The 18,738-nt window shown below is 62.0% G+C and overlaps 3 protein-coding genes and 1 non-coding gene across 9 annotated transcripts; 2 read left to right on the top strand and 2 right to left on the bottom strand.

Moving 5' to 3' along the window:
* The first annotated feature begins 100 nt into the window (after window positions 1-100).
* On the top strand, window positions 101-3,834 carry WFIKKN1 (WAP, follistatin/kazal, immunoglobulin, kunitz and netrin domain containing 1). The gene is made up of 2 exons (XM_065923925.1): window positions 101-1,398; window positions 2,276-3,834. Exons 1-2 carry the CDS (start codon window positions 1,228-1,230, stop codon window positions 3,755-3,757), a joined length of 1,653 nt encoding a protein of 550 aa, XP_065779997.1. The 5' UTR covers window positions 101-1,227; the 3' UTR covers window positions 3,758-3,834.
* A 355-nt stretch (window positions 3,835-4,189) lies between these two features.
* METTL26 (methyltransferase like 26) lies at window positions 4,190-5,923 on the bottom strand. Of its 5 annotated transcripts, XM_065920223.1 has the most exons (6): window positions 5,570-5,923; window positions 5,246-5,408; window positions 5,028-5,087; window positions 4,637-4,704; window positions 4,469-4,547; window positions 4,190-4,389 (listed from the first exon to the last, which is right to left on the bottom strand). In XM_065920223.1, exons 1-6 carry the CDS (start codon window positions 5,764-5,766, stop codon window positions 4,342-4,344), a joined length of 615 nt encoding a protein of 204 aa, XP_065776295.1. In that variant the 5' UTR covers window positions 5,767-5,923; the 3' UTR covers window positions 4,190-4,341. The 5 variants fall into 5 exon arrangements, with proteins under 5 accessions (XP_065776295.1, XP_065776293.1, XP_065776294.1 ...); XM_065920221.1 differs by lacking the exon at window positions 4,637-4,704; XM_065920222.1 differs by having other exon boundaries at window positions 5,246-5,755.
* A 380-nt stretch (window positions 5,924-6,303) lies between these two features.
* TRNAG-CCC (transfer RNA glycine (anticodon CCC)) lies at window positions 6,304-6,374 on the bottom strand. The gene has a single exon. It is a non-coding gene; the product is annotated as a tRNA-Gly (tRNA).
* A 6,600-nt stretch (window positions 6,375-12,974) lies between these two features.
* On the top strand, window positions 12,975-18,126 carry MCRIP2 (MAPK regulated corepressor interacting protein 2). 2 transcript variants are annotated; one of them, XM_065923928.1, is made up of 5 exons: window positions 12,977-13,141; window positions 13,250-13,364; window positions 17,050-17,177; window positions 17,409-17,510; window positions 17,736-18,126. In XM_065923928.1, exons 1-5 carry the CDS (start codon window positions 13,090-13,092, stop codon window positions 17,804-17,806), a joined length of 468 nt encoding a protein of 155 aa, XP_065780000.1. In that variant the 5' UTR covers window positions 12,977-13,089; the 3' UTR covers window positions 17,807-18,126. The 2 variants fall into 2 exon arrangements, with proteins under 2 accessions (XP_065780001.1, XP_065780000.1); XM_065923929.1 differs by lacking the exon at window positions 17,409-17,510 and having other exon boundaries at window positions 12,975-13,141.
* Window positions 18,127-18,738: the final 612 nt, after the last annotated feature.

Below are 18,738 nucleotides of genomic sequence, written 5' to 3' on the forward strand. Positions count from 1 at the left end.
AACGGGCTGGGCTGGGTGGCAGATGGCACTGCAGACGGCTGCTTTGTCTTCAGTCCTCCACACCTGGGGTGTCTCCTGGTGTTTGAACCAGACCAGGCTCTTGGGACCCTGCCTCTGAAGTCAGCAAGTCAGACGCAGGGCGGCAGGATGTTTTCCTGTAGGTCTCAAAGTGGGTAGTCCATCCCCTTGGCCCTGATCTGCCCCTGCCCATGAGGGGCTTCCCGCCTGCCGGGTGGGTGACTCCCTGTCGCGGGGCCTGTAGGGGACGGGCCATGGCCTTTGGGTCCTGGCTGTTCTTAAGCTCTCCTGGGACTCTTCTCAGGGTACTCCTAGATGCCCTTGGTGTCTCTCAGGACTGCACGGCCCCACGTAGGGCCACACATGGCCACTGAGTCTCAAGTCAGTCCAAGTAAACACTCAGCCTGTCTAGTGTCCATGACTTGTGATTAGGACTCCCCTTTGCTGGCACCCACCATTAGCCAGTTGAGGAGAAGCCTGGACCAGGGGTTGGGTGCCTGGGTGGGGGTGGGGGTCCCCTAAATGCAAGAGTTCTTTCCTACATCAGCTGCCCCACCTCCACCACCAGAGCAAGCCCAGGCAACACCACCCACCAGGTACCTTTGTGCTGCGAATGCCCCTCTCCAGCATGCCTGTGGGAAGGAGCAGGGGAAGAGGCTCTGCTGGGAAGGGTGTAGAACCCCATGGTGCCTGGGCTGGATGCAGAGCCCCTGCAGCTCTGCCTGGACACAGTCACTCCCAGGGGGCGGCCTGCTCTGGGGAAGGGGCTGGCCAGCCCTGCCCCCTCCTGCAGGGCAGCTTTGATCCCAGGGCCTGGAGGGTGGAGGGGGCTCCGGTTACAGCAGTCCCCCCTCTCCTCTCTGGCCAGAGCCGCCCTTCTCCGCCCCTCGGTGACCCTCTTCACCAGTGTCTCTGTTCCTGAGCGCTGGCCCCTCCCCGGCCTTCCTCCCGTCTCCCCGCCCCCTGCCCTGAGCTGACCAGAGGGGCCAGGTGGGGGAGGGGCCGGTGCCACATGCACGGACTCTGCTCTACCCGGTCTGAGGCCAGCGTCTGCTGTGGGCTCCAACCTGGGCACAGGGGAGCCCAGGGCAGACAACAGGGGCACCGATCGCAGGTCTGGGAGGGTGGATGCCTGTAGGGCGTGGGGCTCAGCAGGGTCTGAGGAGGGGCTAGTGGCCACACCCCCCACCCTGTGGGCCCACGGTCCTCATGCCGGCCCTGAGGCCGCTCCTGCCCCTGTTGCTCCTGGCTGGGCTGACTGTGGGGGCCAGCCTGCCGCCGGGGCCTGGGGGCCACCCGGGGGTGTGCCCCAACCAGCTCAGCCCCAACCTGTGGGTGGACGCGCAGAGCACCTGTGAGCGAGAGTGCGTCGGAGATCAGGTGAGCACCGGCAGTCCCTGCCAGCCCGACTGTGGGGGAGGCCAGCTCCTGGGGGGCCCAGGGTGTCTTGGGGGTCTGGTCGGTCGGCGCTGGAGGAGCCCAGACCTCACCCCTGCCCCAGGCCTTGCCTGCACTGCAGAGAACCCAGCCACCCTTGACCCTGGAGGTCATTTTTCTCTTGGGGCTCCCCACTCTTCACATTGAGCTCCAGGTGAGAGGCCCTGGGGACAGACACCCCCAGATGCTGCCTTCACGTGTCTGAAGATTGAATGGGCTTCCCTGGTGACTCAGCTGGTAAAGAGTCTGCCTGCAATGTGGGAGGCCTGGGTTCAATTCCCTGTGTTGGGAGGATCCCCTGGAGAAGGGAATACCCACTGTATTATCAAGGCCTGGAGAAATTCATGGACGGTATAGTCCATGCAGTCACAAAGAATCGGAGACGACTGAGTGACTCATTTCTCAGTCCTCAGACCTGCCCACCCCCACCCTGAAACTAGCTGTGTTTGGGCCCAGCAAGGCGGAGGCCAAGGCCCTGTTTGGATGTGCCGTCCCTGCAGCCCGACTCCACAGCACTGCAGTGGCCTGAAGAACATTGTACGTCCTCCCCAGGCCTTTGTGTCCTCATCTGTACGATGGGAGTAACAACCACCTGCTTTGGGGGCCAAGGGTCCGGGGGCTCAGTGAGGTTCAGCAAGGCGACCTATGAGGGGCTGCTGACAGTTGTGGCTCACCCCCAGATGGAGAGCAAACCTGCTCGGCTCTGGAGGACACTGACGAAAGGAGGGGCAGCAGGCCTCCCCTGCCCAAGCTGGGCATGTTGGGGCTGGGCGGGAGGGAGCATTCAGGTGCCCGCTGAGCTGTGCCCCCCACCCCCCAGGACTGTGCGGCCACTGAGAAGTGCTGTACCAACGTGTGTGGGCTGCAGAGCTGCGTGGCTGCCCGCTTCCCTGACGGCGGCCCGGCCGCACCCAGGCTGGCGGCCTCGTGTGAGGGCTTCGTGTGTGCACAGCAGGGCTCCGACTGCGACATCTGGGACGGGCAGCCGGTGTGCCGCTGCCGGGACCGCTGCGAGAAGGAGCCCAGCTTCACCTGTGCCTCGGATGGCCTCACCTACTACAACCGCTGCTACATGGACGCCGAGGCCTGCCTGCGCGGCCTGCGCCTGCACGTCGTGCCCTGCAAGCACGTCCTCAGCTGGCCGCCCAGCAGCCCCAGGCCCCCCGAGACCACTGCCCGCCCCACGCCCGGGGATGCCCCAGTGCCGCCCGCCCTCTACAGCAGCCCCTCCCCGCAGGCAGTATATGTGGGGGGCACAGCCAGCCTCCACTGCGATGTCAGCGGCCGCCCGCCCCCCGCCGTGACCTGGGAGAAGCAGAGTGACCAGCGGGAGAACCTGATCATGCGGCCAGACCAGATGTACGGAAATGTGGTGGTCACCAGCATTGGGCAGCTGGTGCTTTACAACGCCCAGCCCGAGGATGCTGGCCTCTACACGTGCACGGCGCGCAACGCCGCTGGCCTGCTGCGTGCCGACTTCCCGCTGTCCGTGGTCCAGCGCGATCTGGCCAGGGCTGGGGTCCACGAGGCTCCCACCGCCCCGGCCCAGTGCCTGCCCAGCACGCAGGCCTGTGTCGGCCCCCAGTCTGGCCGGGTCCTCTGGCACTTTGACCCGCAGCGGCGCGGCTGCATGACCTTCCCCGTGGGCAGCTGTGCTGGGGGTGCCCAGGGCTTTGAGACCTATGAGGCGTGCCAGCAGGCGTGCGCCCGTGACCCAGGGGACACCTGCGCACTGCCGGCTGTGCAGGGCCCCTGCCAGGGCTGGGAGCCACGCTGGGCCTATAGCCCGCTGCTGCAGCACTGCCACCCCTTCGAGTACAGCGGCTGCGAGGGCAACGGCAACAACTTTGAGAGCCGCGAGAGCTGCGAGCATGCCTGCCCAGTGCCGCGCACGCCGCCCTGCCGGGCCTGCCGGCTCCGCAGCAAGCTAGCGCTCAGCCTGTGCCGCAGCGACTTCGCCATCGTGGGGCGGCTCACCGAGGTGCTGGAGGAGCCCGAGGTGGGTGGCGGCGGCATCGCACGCGTGGCGCTGGACGAGGTGCTCAAGGACGACAAGATGGGCCTCCGGCTCCTGGGCACCAAGTACCTGGAGGTGACGCTGGTCGGTGTGGACCGAGCCTGCCCCTGCCCCAACGTGACGGCCGGCGACGGCCCACTGGTCATCATGGGCGAGGTGCGTGACGGCGTGGCCATGCTGGACGCGGGCAGCTATGTGCGCACCGCCAGTGAGAAGCGCATCAAGAAGATCACTGAGCTGCTAGAAAGGAAGGCCTGCGAGCTGCTCAACCGCTTCCAGGACTAGCCTGCCCACCAACCCACAGCCCCAGCTCCCCACCAACCTGCTAGGCCCCGCCCTCCCCACACCCTCGCCCTCTGCCTGGATAATAAAAGTCCTGGACCTCATGGCCTGTGGGTGCTGGGGGCCCGGCCCCGACATGCGCACGTGGCTCTGCTCTGAGATCAGGAGGGAGCACCAGTGAGCAGCCTGGGAGGTGGGTGCCACCTCCCCCCAGCAAGAGGACCAGGCAGTCAGCTCAGTCCTGCCTCAGCATTCCTGGGGCTTTTCTCCCTCGTCCCCTCACTGGTTGACGGAAGCAGCAGAGTCCAGGATGCCCGGGAGTCCTGACCCACAGGCCAGACCCCTCCTGTGCCCAGTATGGAAACCTCAGAGACAGAGACTGCCCACAGGCACCCTGCAGGGGTGCTCCCAGGAGATGACATGGGAGATACCAGCAGTGGGGCAGCAGGAAATACTTTATTCTCAGGTTCTCAGCAGCCCTGTGACCACTGGTCAAGAATCCCCAGTCTGGGCAGGGTCACACCCCACAGTCTGGCCCAGGGTGGCAGAGGCTTTGTCCAGGAACACAGGCATCGTGGAAGAAGGAGTTACTGTTTCCGGAAAATTAGGCACTTGTTGTTGGCTGGCATGTCCACCTGGGGGAGATACTTGGGCTGGAGAAGCTGCTCCTGGTCCCCAGGGAGGCTGCCCGCAACCATAGTCCTTGCCACCTACCATCCTCTCCAGGAGCAGGCCGCTGGCCTGGCCCAGGTCCTTGAGAAGGGAGGTGTCCCGTAGCCCCCATTCGGGGTTCCTGCATGAGGAGAGGAGGCGGGGTTGTGGCCTGGGGGTCATTCGACCCACCTGCCACCCAGCCAAGCCCCCTACCCACCCAACTCTGACCTGCATCTGAGAGTCAGGTCAAAGTCCACGTTACTCTGGGGAGAAATCTTCCCGTTGACAGCATAGGCCTGTGGAGATTGGTGACACGGTTCTGCCCACTGTCCACAGGCTCAGCCGTCCCCAGCCAGGCACGGTGCACACTTGCAGGATGGCACCCACAGAATGGAAAGGACACACCCCTTGATGCCCCCAGACAGGGGACAGTGGAGGACAGTGCTGAGCAAGGGCAAGTGACGGGAGTGTTGGAGAGCAGAGGGCTTGGGTGTGCTTCAATGAGGATAGGAAGCTGGAGGGAAAGGCAACTGAAAATACCAAGAGGAGGCAGTCCAGAAAGGCCCAGATGGCCAAGGTTGCCTGCCTGGGGAGGCCCATCTCAGGCAGAAGCACTCACCCCATAGGTGATGAGCACAGCCTTGGGTTTGAGCAGGTGTCCTGCTGCTCTGAACAGGCCCTGCAGAGGGGGGAGGCAGGACAGCAATGGGGAGCTTTCCCGGGACCTCCCCAGGCCTGAGTCCCCATTGCTGATACAGGGCAGATCGGGCATTCCGCTCCCTCCCCACGTGGCACAGGTGGGTGGCCCCCGGGTGGCTCACCCACGCTCCCACAGACCTCAGTGCAACTCAGGGGGCTGATGTGGCTCAAGTTGATGCAGAGCAGCAGGTCCAGCGACTGCGGCAAGATCCCGCCCCACTGTTTCCAATCCCAGGTCACGTCCAGGTACATCGGGGCCTTCACGTTGGGCAGCCCGTAGGCCTGAGTGGTGGCCAAGATGCTGCGGGAGGACAGCCCGTGGTGGGGGTGGCCTGTGCAGCCTTTTCTGAGCCCCTGCAATCCTGCTTGGGGGAGACTTAGAGGAACCACAATAGCGGGGGTGCCCCAGGGCAGCGGGACGGGGCCCACTTTCATCCGCAGGGTCCCACCTTCCCGCCGCACCTGTCCAGGCAGCGCTGGTCCACGTCGGACGGCTGCCATTCTGCATGGGGGAAGGCTCGCGCAAAGTGGGCTGTATGCTGGCCCGAGCCCGAGGCCACTTCCAGCACGCGGACGCCGCGCTGGGCCGAGTCCACGTACTGCCGCAACACCTGCAGGATGGGCTCCTTGTTCCGCTCTGCGGCCTCCGCAACCAGCATCTTCCCAGTCTCCCGCGGAGAGCGCCTTCGCGAGTTTGGCACAGCCGGGAGCGTCGGCGGCGGTAGTCAGGCACCGCGGCCCCTTCAGCAGTGGTAGTCCGACGCCGCGGCGCCAGTCGCGAGTGGTATTCCAGAGCCGCGGGGCCCGTCGGGAGTGGTAGTCAGGCACCGCGAGGGGGTGGGGGGGGGTGTGGCCTTGCCGCGTTGCAATTGGCCTTCCCTCTCCACGGACTACAATTCCCAGGAGGACACGCGCAGCGCCTTAAAGGCACCTCAGTCCAGGTAGGCCCACCGCGAGCCGCGGCCTCGGGACGGGAACCGGGGGCAAGCTTGGGTCGTTAGTTTACAGGCGTCCATTGGCTCAGCACCCGGTGCCCGTGGCTGTCCTAGCACTTTTTCATAGTGCTTGTTACTCCGAAATTGTCTCATTGGTGTCTCACTGGAATGGATTCCTTCCCCTTGTCTGGCTTTCTTTTCTTTTAATTAAATCCCTCGGGGGTTTGGGGGACTGAGAGGGAAAAAATTCAAGTCGCAACCTGCGCCGCCCGGGAATCGAACCCGGGTCGCAAGAATGGGAATCTTGCATGATACCACTACACCAGCGGCGCGGCTGATAACAAGTGTGTCCGCGAGACTTAGGAGATTGTGACGCATGCGCCGCCGCTCAGCCCCAGACGAAGTCGTCAGAGTGCAGGCGTCGCCGCGGCGCGAGCAGCAGGGCTGAGAGCACTGGACTTGAGGGGCGGGGGGCGTGAAAGCGGGGGTCCCGCCGAGTGTCTCAGGCACCCAGCACTCCAGGGGAAGGAGCGGCGATGAGGGACGCGGTTTCTGGCCGACTGGATTCGAACTGGCGCCGTAGAAACCATAGCAACCGCGGCATTCCGGAAGTTGTGGGTACGGGGCCAAAGGAGGGCCTTCGCGGTTGGACTGGGTTCCTGTCTGAGCTGAGCCGCGGGTGGGCGGGGCAGCGGGGCGGAGCTCCCTGCGGTAGGCGGGGCACGGCCCCAGGAGGGGCGGGCCGCCTGCGGAGGCGAACCTGTACTGCTCAGGGGTCTCTGTGACCTTGCGAGAAGTAGTGCAAACCCGGGGTTCACGGGTGTTGAGGGGTCGGTGACCTCTGAGTTTTGTCGGGGGCCGGTTTGTGTGTTCGACCACTCTTCCCTGGTTGTCTCGGGGCCCGTGTCTCGAAAAGGGCCCTCTTAGCAGGCGTGAGGCAGCGCTCAACTCTCTGGTCTAGCTGATCTTTGCTGGGCGATTTTTCTTGTGCGAGACGCTCCCTGCCCCACCCCCGCCCCCCACACACACCCTGGGTCGCTCTGACAAGAAGCTCTGCGAATGGCGCTGACCGGGCTTTAGTATGGGGTTGCTCTCTTGGGGGCATGCAGAGTGGGACCAGAGACTACAGTATGAATGCGGTCAGAAGGGGAGGACAGCCTTGCCTCTTAGGGCTAAGAGGTGGTGTAGGGTTGGCCAGTGTGAACACAAGGCCCCTGGAAAAGCTTTCACTCAGTGGGCCGGCCTCCAGACAGCCCCTTAGCATTCAGCGGTACCACACTTTTCTTAGCCGACTTTCTCATTCATAAGCTTTCATTACCTGACTCACTTCTGCCTCAAGTTCTGGTTTGCTGGGGCTTCCCAGGTGGTGCCAGTGGTAAAGAATCAGCATTGTCAATGCAGGAGATGCAAGACACATGGGGTCAATCCCTGAGTCGGGATAGATCCCCTGGAGTAGGAAATGGCAACCAACTCCAGGATTCTTACCTGGAAAATTCCACAGACAGTGCAGGACACAAGTGAGCAACATACGCACGCCTGATTTTTTGGGTATTTTCTGCGTCTACAAGTGGACAAGAGGTGTCCCTCAATGTGAATCTCTGCCCCTTACCTGTGATGGTCAGTGGCCAGCTGGGGCCTCTCCACCCAGGCCCCTCAGCTTCCTTGCCCACTCAAGAGGCACAAAGCTTCCTGGCATTCCTGGGCTATCCTGTGATGTTATCATATAATAAAAAATAGAGGGCCTTCTTTGGTAGTCCAGTGGCTAAGACTCCTCACTCCCAATGGGAAAGAAGGTGTTAGTCGCTCAGTCAACTTTTTGTGACCCCATGGACTGTAGCCTGGCCAGGCTCCTCTGTCCATGGGATTCTCCAGGCAAGAATACTGGAGTGGGTTGCCATGCTCTCCTCCAGGGGATCTTCCTAACCCAGGGACTGAACCCCATCTCCTGCACTCAGGAGGCACATTCTTTACCGCTGAGCCATCATCCCTGGTCAATGAACTAGATCTCACATGCCACAACTAAAAAGCGTGAATACTGCAATGAAAATCAAAGATCCCCTGTGTGGCAACAAACACCCAGACACGGAGCAGTCAAAGAAACTTTAAAAAAAAAGAAAGAAATGGATATTTGGTCTTCATCCTGATTTCTGAATAGAACTCTTAAAACCCTGGGATTTCCTGAAGGAAAGGGTGAGAGGAGCATCTGTTATGCATAACAAGCCCATTTCAATCTCACCTGGGTTCACACCGGACAGGTGACAAGTCAGGAGGAGTGGGGGGGCGGTTGCCAGGGGAAACTTCGGTCCCGCTCCTGACCTCTGACCTCCTGGGATGGGGGCTGGAGACACAGTTAATCTCCAATGGTCCAGGATTAACCACTCCTGCCCATGTGATGGACCACCACTCAAACCCCAAACGGAGGGGGTCAGGGAGCTTCCAGTCAGTGAACGTGGAGGGCTGAGAGGGTGGCTCCTGGGGAGGTGTGGGGCTCTGCACCACTTCCCACACCTTCCCTGGACATCTCCTGCATTTGTTCCCAAGTTGTGTCCTTGTGGTAAACCAATAAGGTAAGCAAAATGCTCCCCTGAGTTCTGTGAGTCATTCTGGCAAGTTACAGGACCCCGATTTACAGCTGGTTAGTCACAAATCCACCTGTAATGCAGGAGCTGCCGGAGACACTGGTTTGATCCCTGGGTCAGGAAGATCCCCTGGAAAAGGGAATGGCAACCCACTCCAGTATTCTTGCCTGTTGTGTTGTGGACTGAGCCCTGAGCCTATGGATCTGTGTGTGCACTGGGTGGCTGGAGTTAGAATCCACTTAGATTGTAGGATACCCAGTTGGGGTCCAAAGAGAACTAGAGGATTGCTTAGTAAGAAAAGCCCAAACTCTTTGTCAGAGGTGTGTCCTGTAGGAGGGAGGGAGCCTTCATGTTGTATGTGCTGCCCACATGCCCAGCAACGTCTTCCATTTAACAGTCCTTGACCTCAAGTTGCTCTCTGCCTGCCTTTCATCCCTCTGGGCTGGATTCTGTGTGAACTGACACCTGCCCTCCCTCCACACTCATCAGGCTCAGAGCCTGGGGCAGAGGCAGAAGCAGTGGACAGAGCAGAGCAATGGGCTTCACTGCAGTATGAGCACGCATGCGTGTGTGAATGCTTGCATGGGAGCACCTGGGAGCTGTGTGAACGTGTGTGGGCACACACTTTCCATAAAGTCCCTGATGTATGTCAGACTCTGAAGCCCCCCGAAGAGATGCTGAACATCGGACCCCTGGAAGCATCCCATGCCTGGACCTGCACTCAGTGCTCCCTCCTGAGGTTGTGTCCTGAGGGTTACTGTTGGAGCCAGAAGGGCCCTCTCGGCTACTCCTGCCGTCTCATGATGTCCAGAGCCAACAGCGGCGTCCAGCGTCCTTCCTGGGGTCCAGGCCCAGGCGCCTACCACCTGCTGAGCTCCCTCCCGAACCCTGCAGTGTGTACCCCGGGTGCTCACCCACTACTGATTCTCTCAGTATATTGATTTTCCAGAGCTACAGTGACAAATTACTCCAAAGTGTGGTGGCTCCAAACAACAGTTTCCTTTCTCACAGTTCTGCAGGCCAGAAGTCCAGAATAAAGATGTCGGCTCCCCATCGGCCCTACCGGAAGCTCTTTCGTCAGCATAGCTTCCTGCTCCTCTGAGGCTCCAGGCACTCCCGGGCTTGTGGCCGCCTCTCTGCCATCTCTCCTCTGGGTCTCTCTGTGTCCTAATATCCCTCTCCTTTTTATCTTTATTTAAAATTTTTTTTCTTTTTTAAGTTATAAAAGTATGATAACACATTTACAGGATACTTGGAAAATATAAAGTTCCACTATATATGACAATTATTTTCTTAAGTAGATAAAGTAAGATTTTTAGTTGGAGTTTCAATAGCAAACTCTTAGAAATTAGTAGAATTTAAAAAATTAATAGGATGAATAGACACATAGAAGGATAGAGTAGACCTGAAAAGCACTATGAACCAATTTGACATAATTAGGATTTATACAATTTTCACACAATGGGAGGATACGACTCTCTCCTTTACCAAGGACAGGCTTCACTGGATTTTAGGGCCCTCTCTAATCTGGGATGACCTTATCTCAAATCCCTTGCTTTAATTATATCTGCAAAGACCATTATTTTAAAGAAGGTCATTTTCTGAGGTTCCAGGTGGTGTTTCTTTGAGGGTCACTGTTCAACTCACTGTACTTGGGTGTGGGTATGGGCAAGTCCTGGGAATTCCCTGGCAGTCCAGTGGTTAGGACTTGGTGCTCTCACTCCCAGGACCGGGGCTCAATCTCCGATCAAGAAACTAAGATCCTACAAGCTGCAGCCAAACACAAAAAGGGATGGGCAGTCCCTGGACACTTGGTGGCAGGTACGGGAGCACCTGCCAGAGCTTTTCCTGGGACCACTGACCACGATTTGTTGGCAGAAGCCCATCCTCCAGTCTGGGTTGGTGAGGGCATGAATTTCAGATCTGCAAAGTGACTGAGGATGGCTGAAAACTTAAACTTTCTCCTCTAATACGAAATTTCAGTATCATATTTAGAGCCTTTTAGAAGAGAAAGTCTAGAGCAGGAACTGGCAACCCACTGCAATATGCTTGCCTGGAGAATTTCATGGACAGAGGGGCCTGGCAGGCTATAGTCCATGGGGTCACAAAGAGTTGGACACTGAGCAACTAACACACGCAGAAGAGAAGGGCTTCCCCAGTAGCTCAGCGGTAGAGAATCTGCCTGCCAATGCAGGAGACTCGGGTTTTATCTCTGGGTTGGGAAGAACCCCTGGAGGAGGGCATGGCACTCTAGTATTCTTGCCTGGAGAATCCCAGAGACAGAGGAGCCTGGTGGGCTACAGTCCATGGGGTTGCAAAGAATCAGGCACAACTGAGTGACTAAGCAACAGCAAAGAAGAGAAAAACCCTAATGTCTTCATTAGGGTTAACTGTAGTCAGTAAGGTAAAGGTCCCTCTTGTTAGGACGCCCATGTTCTCTGTGTGGCTCCAGGCGTTTCTGGGCTTGTGGCTGGGTGCTGGGTGAGGCTCCTGCCTCCTATTCAGCTGCCTGTGACTGACTCTGGGCTGGGTTCCCAGCCTCTCTGACAATAGGGAATGTTTGCCGGCTGCAAGACGCTGTCTCTGGGGGCTTAGCAGGTTGCTCACTGTCATGGACAGTGTAGTCCAGGCAAGGCCACACTGGCCAGGCTTCCTACCCCAACTGGAGAACTGACCTGAGCTGTACCCCAACTGGAGAACTGAACTGAGACCGACTAGACCCTGACCTCTTCCAGCTCAGGCTGGGCCCTCCCCGTGCCTCCTGGCTCTGTCCCCAAGTCAGGGTGGGTCAGGTGCTCAGGCTGAGTTCTGGCAGCAGGGAGTCTGGGAAGGCCCCTGGGTGGTGGTGGGGGTGGGGAGATAGGCCCTGCCCTCCTCCACACAGGTGTCAGGGCTGTGCTGCCTGCCCCCTGCAACCTGACCTTCTTCCCCCTGGCTGCCTGCTCCCCCAGCTCAGTGTCTTTGGGGGCCCTCTGGGTTCCTTCACCCCCCTGCCCCCAGCCTGTCCTGCACCTCCTCCCCTCTCACTTGGAAGGACCATTCCTCTTCTGTGGCTTTCTCCTGGAGTCTTTCTAAGGGCTCTGGATCCAACCTTTGACCTCAGACAAGGGCCAGGGGCAGGGCTGGGACACTAGGGTATAGCAGCCTTGCCCACCATCAAGGCCAAGCCTGCCTGCCCATCAACAGGGTCCTCTCCACGCTGGCCTGAGGGGGTGTCCATGAGAGGAGGAGCGCACAGCTCCGTGTCAGCCCAGGGCCTGGCTGCTCCTGCCCAGAGCATTTGCCTTCTGGAAGAGACCCTCCCCACCCCTAGGCCCCTCACCCTTCAAAGTCTCCCCAGCGTGGGTTGGCATTGTGCTCGAGGCCACTGAACAGGCCAGGGCCGCCAGCACAGATGACGCAGGACCATGCTGGCCTTGACACAGCTGGGGGGAGGGGCGGGAGATGGGCCCCAGGGATGGAAAGGGGGCCCAGCGTGGCTGAGCGTGGGGGCTGTGCTCATGCCCTGGGCATGCTCTCCCCTTTCAGGTCAAAGGCCTTGTGGGAGGGGGGCAGGTCCACCTCACCCCAAGGAAGGAGCTAGGGCCCAGCGCCCAGACCCCTCCCCTACAGGCAGGTCTGGTTCCTCCTGAGGCACTGCAGTGTGTCTTGCGTCCGGACCCCAGGGCCTGGGGGGTGGAGGAGTAAGTACTCTTTCTCCCGCGCAGGATGACAGGCAAGCTGGGCTCCTTCACTTGCCTTCTGCACCCCCCAGCACCCAGGGTGCTCCTCCCTGGGAGCCTCCCTCCCGCCTCCCTGGGGTCTGCAGGCGCACACGTGGCAGACGGTACCCTGCTCCTGTCCCGTGGGGTGAAATGGAGATCCCCAGGGTGCCATGTCTCTGCCCAAACCCGGGGGCCGACCCGCTGTTCTCATCTTTGACCCCCCTCAGTCGCGTGTGAGTGAACAGCAGTGGCCCAGGCCGGCCCAGGCACCTTGGCGGAGGGTCTCCGACGTGCGGTGTGTGGGGACACCCTTGCTTCCAGGGTACACACAGATCTTTCCCAGCGCCTGTCAACGCCTCGGCTCCTGGGACACCACCGCCGACCCCACGAGGGCCTGAGCCTGAGCCTCGCCACGTCTGGGTGCCCGTGCCCCCCTCCCCGCCCCCCGAGCCTCCTCCAGTGGCGGATGGCGGCCCGGGCCCTGCGAAACTTGCTTAAACTCCGCCCTCAGACCTCTCCGGGAGGTCCCGCCAGTTTCCCCAAGGCTCGAGCACCACCCCTGCCGCGAGCCTCGGCGCGGGCCCTTTAAGGTCCGGGGGTGTGCGGCGGGCCCGCCCCCTCCCCGCGGCGCCGGCCGCCTGTTAAAGGGGCCGCGCCCTCGGCGCCAGCCGAGTGCCAGCCGGGCGGAGGGCGCGAGATCTGGCCGCGGGCCGGCGGGCGCGGAGGGCGCGGAGGGCGCGGGCGCGCTGCGGCCCCTCCGCACCATGTACACCATCACCAAGGGACCCAGCAAGCTGGTCGCGCAGCGGCGCACAGGTGCGCGGCGGGGGCGCGCAAGGCAGGGAGGGGGCGGGCGGGGGTCCGCACAGGCTGCCCGCCCCCGGCGCGGCACCGGCGGCTGACGCGCGCTCCCGGTGCCCGCAGGTCCGACGCAGCAGCAGGTGGAGAGCAGGCTCGGCGAGCTCCTGAAATGCCGGCATTCCGCGCCGATCCCACAGCACCCGCGGGCACAGCCGCCGGGCCCCTGGCCCCTGTCGAGGTGAGACGCGCGGCCCTCCCCTCCCCCGCCGACCGCCGCGGGGCCGCGAGGGTGACCTTGGGGAAAGGTTAGCGGAGCCCGGGCCACATGCTCCCACGGGCGCGGAGGGGGCGGAGCCCGCCGACCCGGCCAGCCTGCGGCTCGCAACCGCGACTCCGCGCTTCCGCCTCACCTGGCACCTGGCTGGGTCGGAGGGGATTGGGCTGGGGGTGCGTGACACACCTCCGAGCCCTGGGGCCCCATGCGCCCAGCGTCGGGAGGAAGCCGACCGGCTCCTGGATGTTAGGGGCTCCAGGCGGCTGAGTCAGTTGCCCGGGCCGACCTTGGGCGGCGAAGGCCAAGCTTTGAAAGGAGCTGCCGCGGACTCGCCCCGGAGGGCGGGAGCGGCCGCCGCCGGAGGCTGCCAGCCCCGAGCTGGCCGAGCAGCGGGGGAGAGGTGCACGTGGTTCCCTCGGGCCCTGCCAGGCCGCTGCTTTCCTCCGCCTTCTCCCCGAGCCCCCGCCGGCGCTTTTCTGCCTTTCCTGACCAGCAGTTTTGCTGGGAGCCTCAGTTCAACCACTGTGGCCTCCAAGTCACTGTGCCCAGGAGGTCAGAGCCTCCACCTCCGGGACTGAACCTGTAACTTTTTGGCTCGGGTCCTGTCTCTGGTCTTACTTATTCTCTGCAGGCTCATGGGCCCAGGGCTTGGTCCAGGCCACACAGGCCTGAGGCTCCTGTGGGCTGTGGGTGGGTGGGGGCAGCACTGACAAGCCTTGGGATTTCTTCTCTAGTTGAGGACAGACGACCTCCGGGTTGGTAAGAGCTGGGGGCTGTGTTGCTGCGCTCCCTCAACCTGCCCTCCCCCTCAGTACTGGCCTGAGATGCCACAGGTAGGGGCAGCCTGTGAGACCTGTGTGTAGGCTGAGGCCCTTTCTGGCGGCCTCCTGCTGGGAGCACACTGACACTCTGAGGCTGGTCCTGTGAGGACCACAAGCGCCTCCTGGGGAGGGGGGTGCCTGCGGCCGTGGGGGGTGTGTCCCGGGGCCCACTGTGCTATGACCCTGGCTTGTGACGTCAGTCTGGCCCTCAGCCACCCTGCCCCCCAGGGTGTGCTGGCCCCAGGCCCAGTTACCCAGGCAGAAATCCCCCACTGTCTTACCTGGAGAAGCTTGTGCTTTCTCCATGCACCTTTGCCAGGGAGTGAGGGAGGAAGTGTGCGGTGTGTGCAGGGTCCGGGTCCTGGGAGAGATGGAAGAGATAAGGGGCCGCAGCCAGCCAGGTCCTGGTCGGGGGTGCTGGTGCTCTGCCCCCGCCTCCGCAGTCCCGTTTGGCAGGGGGGCAGCAGGAAGGCAGACTGTGCTGGTCGTGCCGTCCCCCCTTCCCTCTGAAGTCACTCCTTCCCTGAGCCAGTCCCCTCCCAGCCTCAGGGGCGAGCCTCCACTGGGAGGCCAGAGCACCTACGGGTCTCCCACACAGGGACCCCCAGCCTTGCTCCTGAAACTTCTGGGCGGGGGGAGCCCACCAAAATCACTCCACCCACACTTCCGGTCCACCCCTCCTCAGCCAGGCTTGCCGGGGAAGGAGGAGTCTGGGCCACTGGGGGTGCTCTGTGCCTGGCACACCGCGGGTGCCCCAGGTGTCTGCCCCTGACTGGGCTTGGGTCTAGGTGCTGCCCATGGTGGTGAGCAGGCTGTGTGAGCCTGGGCCTCTTGATGAGCTCTCTCCCTCTGAGCCAGAGAGAGTAAGACCTGCTTTCGGGGAGAAGAGCAAATGGAACCCTGTGACCAGCTGATGGTGCAGGGGATGCAGGCTGATGGGGGAGGCGACTTGGGAGCTGCACTGCCTCGTGGGCTTCGGGCTCAGACACGCATACAGTTCTGATGCTGCTGTCCACTCACCACGTGTGACCCTGGACAGGTCACTTCTCTCGAGTCTGGGCTGAAAATAGGTGTGTGGTCTACATTGGAGGATAGTGAAGGGGATGAAGAGGAGGCCCTAGTTGGCAGGCCCTGAGCAGGGAGTCCAGAGCCGCTGCTTCCGTGGGCAGGGCCTGCCAGTGGACCGTGACCCTGGGCGCTGGCACGAGGGTGGAGGTGGGGGTGGCACCAGACTCGACCATAGGCACACAGGGGAGCAGTGCCCTTTCCTCCAGAGGGCCCACGGAGCCGCCTTACGTAACTGCCAGCAGGGGGCGGGCAGGTGCCAGCCTGAGCCCCTTCTCAGCCCCAGCCAGGCCACCCTCTGGTGGTTGAGTCACTAAGTCGTGTCTGACTCTTGTGGCCCCATGGACTGGGCTCTCCAGGCAAGGATACTGGAGTGGGTTGTCATTTCCTTCTCCAGGGGATCCTCTTCCAGGGATTGAATCTGGGTCTCCTGCATTGCAGGTGGATTCTTTACCACTGAGCCACCAGGGAAACCACTCTCTTAAGTACTTGGCAGTTCGTAGCCTTTGACTGCAATTCTTTTTTTCCTTCTTGGATGCTCAGTCTCCAACTTTCCTGGTGTTTGTGGCCTTGCAGGGGTAAGGTTAGCAGGCAGGCGAGGGGCTGTCCCACTTGAGGACAGACATCCACGGATCCCTCTGGTTGGTATCGCTCAAGCCTGGGAGCAGCCCTGCCCCTCCACGTTCTCTGTAGCCACCCGACCTGCCAGCCTGGAGCTGGTGGGACTGGTGCCCCTCAGGATGCTCCTCTTTATTTTAGTGCCCCTCTCAGCTGAGGAGGAACCCCGCGCGGCGGTGGGGCACCTGAGCCCAGGATGGCGAGCAGGCCGGCGGGACCGCGAGTGCCTGGCGGAGTGGCACGTGCAGCCCAGGACTCCCGGCTCCCACCTCCTGCTGTAGGTGTGGGCCCCGCTCTCTCCACGGCCCTGTCCCGGGCTTCATGTGTGCAGGGCTGGGCCAGCTGCCTCTGGCCAGGGCAGACCATCCATGCCCTGGGCTCGGCTAGCCGGGGTGGGCCCGGTGGCCACTTCGACATTGAATGCCCACCAGGCCAGGCTCCAGCACCCAGGGCCATCTCCGCACTCAGCATTCCTGCCCTGTGGGCAGGAGCACGGTCCTTGCCTGGAAGCTGCAGGGGTGGACCAGGGCCACGGTCACCCTCCCCACTCAAGATGGCCCACTCAGACCTTGGCACTGTCTAGCCAGACCAGGAGCTGTCTCTAGGGCCGGGCAGCTGCGAAGGGCATAGTCTACCTGCTCTCTTTTGGGTCCTTCCTTCCATCCTGGGGGCATCTTGAGATGAAGAGGCTTCTGTGGGGGAGAAAGTGACCAAGAACTGTGCCTGGGGGTGGGGTGGGGCCGGAAAACCTGTTCACTCAGGTCAGAACCTGGGTTGCTGGAGGCCTGGCCCGTCAGTGGGGAGGTGGGAGGCAGGCGGCAGTGGAGGTTCCTGAGAGACCCATGGGGGGCCGTCTGTGTGCCTTGAGCATGGGGCTCTGCGGGGATCTGGGGATACAGAGCCTCTCTGCAGCCTTCGACCTGCCTCAGGGCCAGGGACTGCAGGTGTGAGCTGAGCTGTTGGGTGTAGGTCTGCAGGAGAAAGGCTTCGGCCACTGGCTGCAGCCCACAGCTGCCCTGCAGTTCAGGGACGTGCCCCGACTGGGCCTGGCCTGTGGGGCAGGGTGGCCTGCGGCTGCTCCAGGAGCTCTGCCAGGTAGCACCTGGCCTGGGAACGTGGCTGAGTGTCTCCTCACCTTCCCACAGTCCAGGGCCGAGGCTCGTGTTCAATCGGGTGAATGGCCGCCGGCCGCCTGCCACGTCCCCATCCTTCGAGGGAACCCAGGAGCCCTACACACTGGCCCACGAGGAGAACGTCCGATTTGTGTCAGAAGGTAGTGCTGAGGCCCGAGGGAGTGGCCCAGGCCACTGGTCCCCTTCCCACTGTAACCTGAACTTGAAGTCGCTGGAGGGCTGGGACGTACCTGGGCTCTGGGCCCGTCTGTCCTGTGACCGTTCAGCAGGCTGCCCGTTCCCGTTCCCAGCTCTGGGCAGGGGTCCAGGCTAGCCACTGGGGTGGGAGGGTACCAGGGGCCTGGCTCAGTCTGACCGTCCTCTCCCCACAGCCTGGCAGCAAGTGGAGCAGCAGCTGGGTGGTGGCCCGGCCGGTGAGAGCGGGCCAAGGCCTGTGCAGTATGTGGAGAGGACCCCCAATCCCCGGCTGCAGAGTGAGCCCTCCCCCACCCGCAAGGAGCAACCCCCTCTCCACCCCTGATCTGGCTCAGCCAGGTTCTAGCTCCAAGGGGGTGGGGCGAGGAATGGAACCTGATCCACTCTTCCCAGTGTCTGCTACAGCTGGGATCTGGGTGAGGGGCTTGTGGCCAGCTGGAGGGGGGACGCACGCTGGTCCGCCAGGAAGGTGTGTCACTGCCCAGCCTTCTGTTTCTCCACAGACTTCGTGCCCATCGACCTGGACGAGTGGTGGGCACAGCAGTTCCTGGCCAGGATCACCAACTGCTCCTAGTCACAGCTTTGGAAGGAAGGCTGTCTTGTGCAGGGCCTGGCCCTGCCCCACACTGGACCCTCTGCCAGGAGAGAGGACCACGGCGCCCTGTCTACCCGCTGAGGCAGGCCGTGCTTCACTCTGGGCCTGGCCAGGCGCCGGCCACACCTGAAGTGCCAGCATTTGGACTTTTGCCCCTGCTGACCCCTTGGCCCAGCTGTTCCAGGCTGCCGGGGGCCAGGGGTTGAAACTGTCTGACCTCAGTCCTGCTCACTGTGCCCGGGGACCAGCCCGTGGGGCTGGCAGAGAGGAGCTCCAGGCTAATAAATTTGAGAAACTGCCTTTTGGAGAGGCCCTGACTCGGTGGTCTGTGGGGAGTGGGCGGGGGAGAGGACACGACTTGCTCTGTAGCCTCCTTTCCCCACAGCTGAAGCTCTGTCCAACTCTGGCACCTAGCCTCCTGCCCAGCTGCCTTCCTGCGTCTTGGGCCAGATCATTTTGCATAGAAGTCTGTAAAGGCCAGCCGACCCCCCACTGACACCCATGCCCCCTTCCTCTCCCTGTAATCATTGTCGGGTGTCGAAACCTGCTCTCAAGATCCAGAGATGTTACTTAACTGACCCTGAGATGGGGTCTCAGCCACCCAGAATTGGGGTCAGGTTTCAGGACGCCTGCTGTCGTATCTGAACCCCCCAGGTCTGGTGGGGAGCCTTCGGTGTCCTGTGGGGCCGGCGGCTGACATAAGTGTCTCCAGAGGGCTGGGCAGCAGCAGTGGGGGAGGACCGCCCCCGCCAAGTGCGGTCAGGATTTCTGGGCTGCGTGTCACTTCCATCGCGAACACGGGACTCAGGGTCAGGAACCTCCCTGATCAGACCCCACGGCCAGGGTGCCGGGAGTGCTAGGGCATGTCCACGTGGTTCTGGCTTGGGGATGGCCGCAGAGGCCCGGGGGCG

This window comes from Muntiacus reevesi, chromosome 2 (assembly GCF_963930625.1).
Source record: "Muntiacus reevesi chromosome 2, mMunRee1.1, whole genome shotgun sequence".
In the NCBI taxonomy this organism is placed as follows: domain Eukaryota; kingdom Metazoa; phylum Chordata; class Mammalia; order Artiodactyla; family Cervidae; genus Muntiacus; species Muntiacus reevesi.

What these genes read in the sequence shown, in the direction of transcription:
- WFIKKN1 (XM_065923925.1), top strand. Translation starts at nt 1,228, where the DNA reads ATGCCGGCCCTGAGGCCGCTCCTGCCCCTGTTGCTCCTGGCTGGGCTG. An exon ending in GAGAGTGCGTCGGAGATCAG is followed by an intron (nt 1,399 to 2,275) that starts GTGAGCACCGGC and finishes CCCACCCCCCAG; the next exon opens with GACTGTGCGGCCACTGAGAA.
- METTL26 (XM_065920220.1), bottom strand. Translation starts at nt 5,608, where the DNA reads ATGGCAGCCGTCCGACGTGGACCAGCGCTGCCTGGACAGGTGCGGCGG. An exon ending in GCCCCCTGAGTTGCACTGAG is followed by an intron (nt 5,088 to 5,245) that starts GTCTGTGGGAGC and finishes CCCCCTCTGCAG; the next exon opens with GGCCTGTTCAGAGCAGCAGG. An exon ending in GCCTGCTCCTGGAGAGGATG is followed by an intron (nt 4,390 to 4,468) that starts GTAGGTGGCAAG and finishes TATCTCCCCCAG; the next exon opens with GTGGACATGCCAGCCAACAA.
- MCRIP2 (XM_065923928.1), top strand. Translation starts at nt 13,090, where the DNA reads ATGTACACCATCACCAAGGGACCCAGCAAGCTGGTCGCGCAGCGGCGC. An exon ending in GGTCGCGCAGCGGCGCACAG is followed by an intron (nt 13,142 to 13,249) that starts GTGCGCGGCGGG and finishes CGGTGCCCGCAG; the next exon opens with GTCCGACGCAGCAGCAGGTG. An exon ending in GGCCCCTGGCCCCTGTCGAG is followed by an intron (nt 13,365 to 17,049) that starts GTGAGACGCGCG and finishes ACCTTCCCACAG; the next exon opens with TCCAGGGCCGAGGCTCGTGT.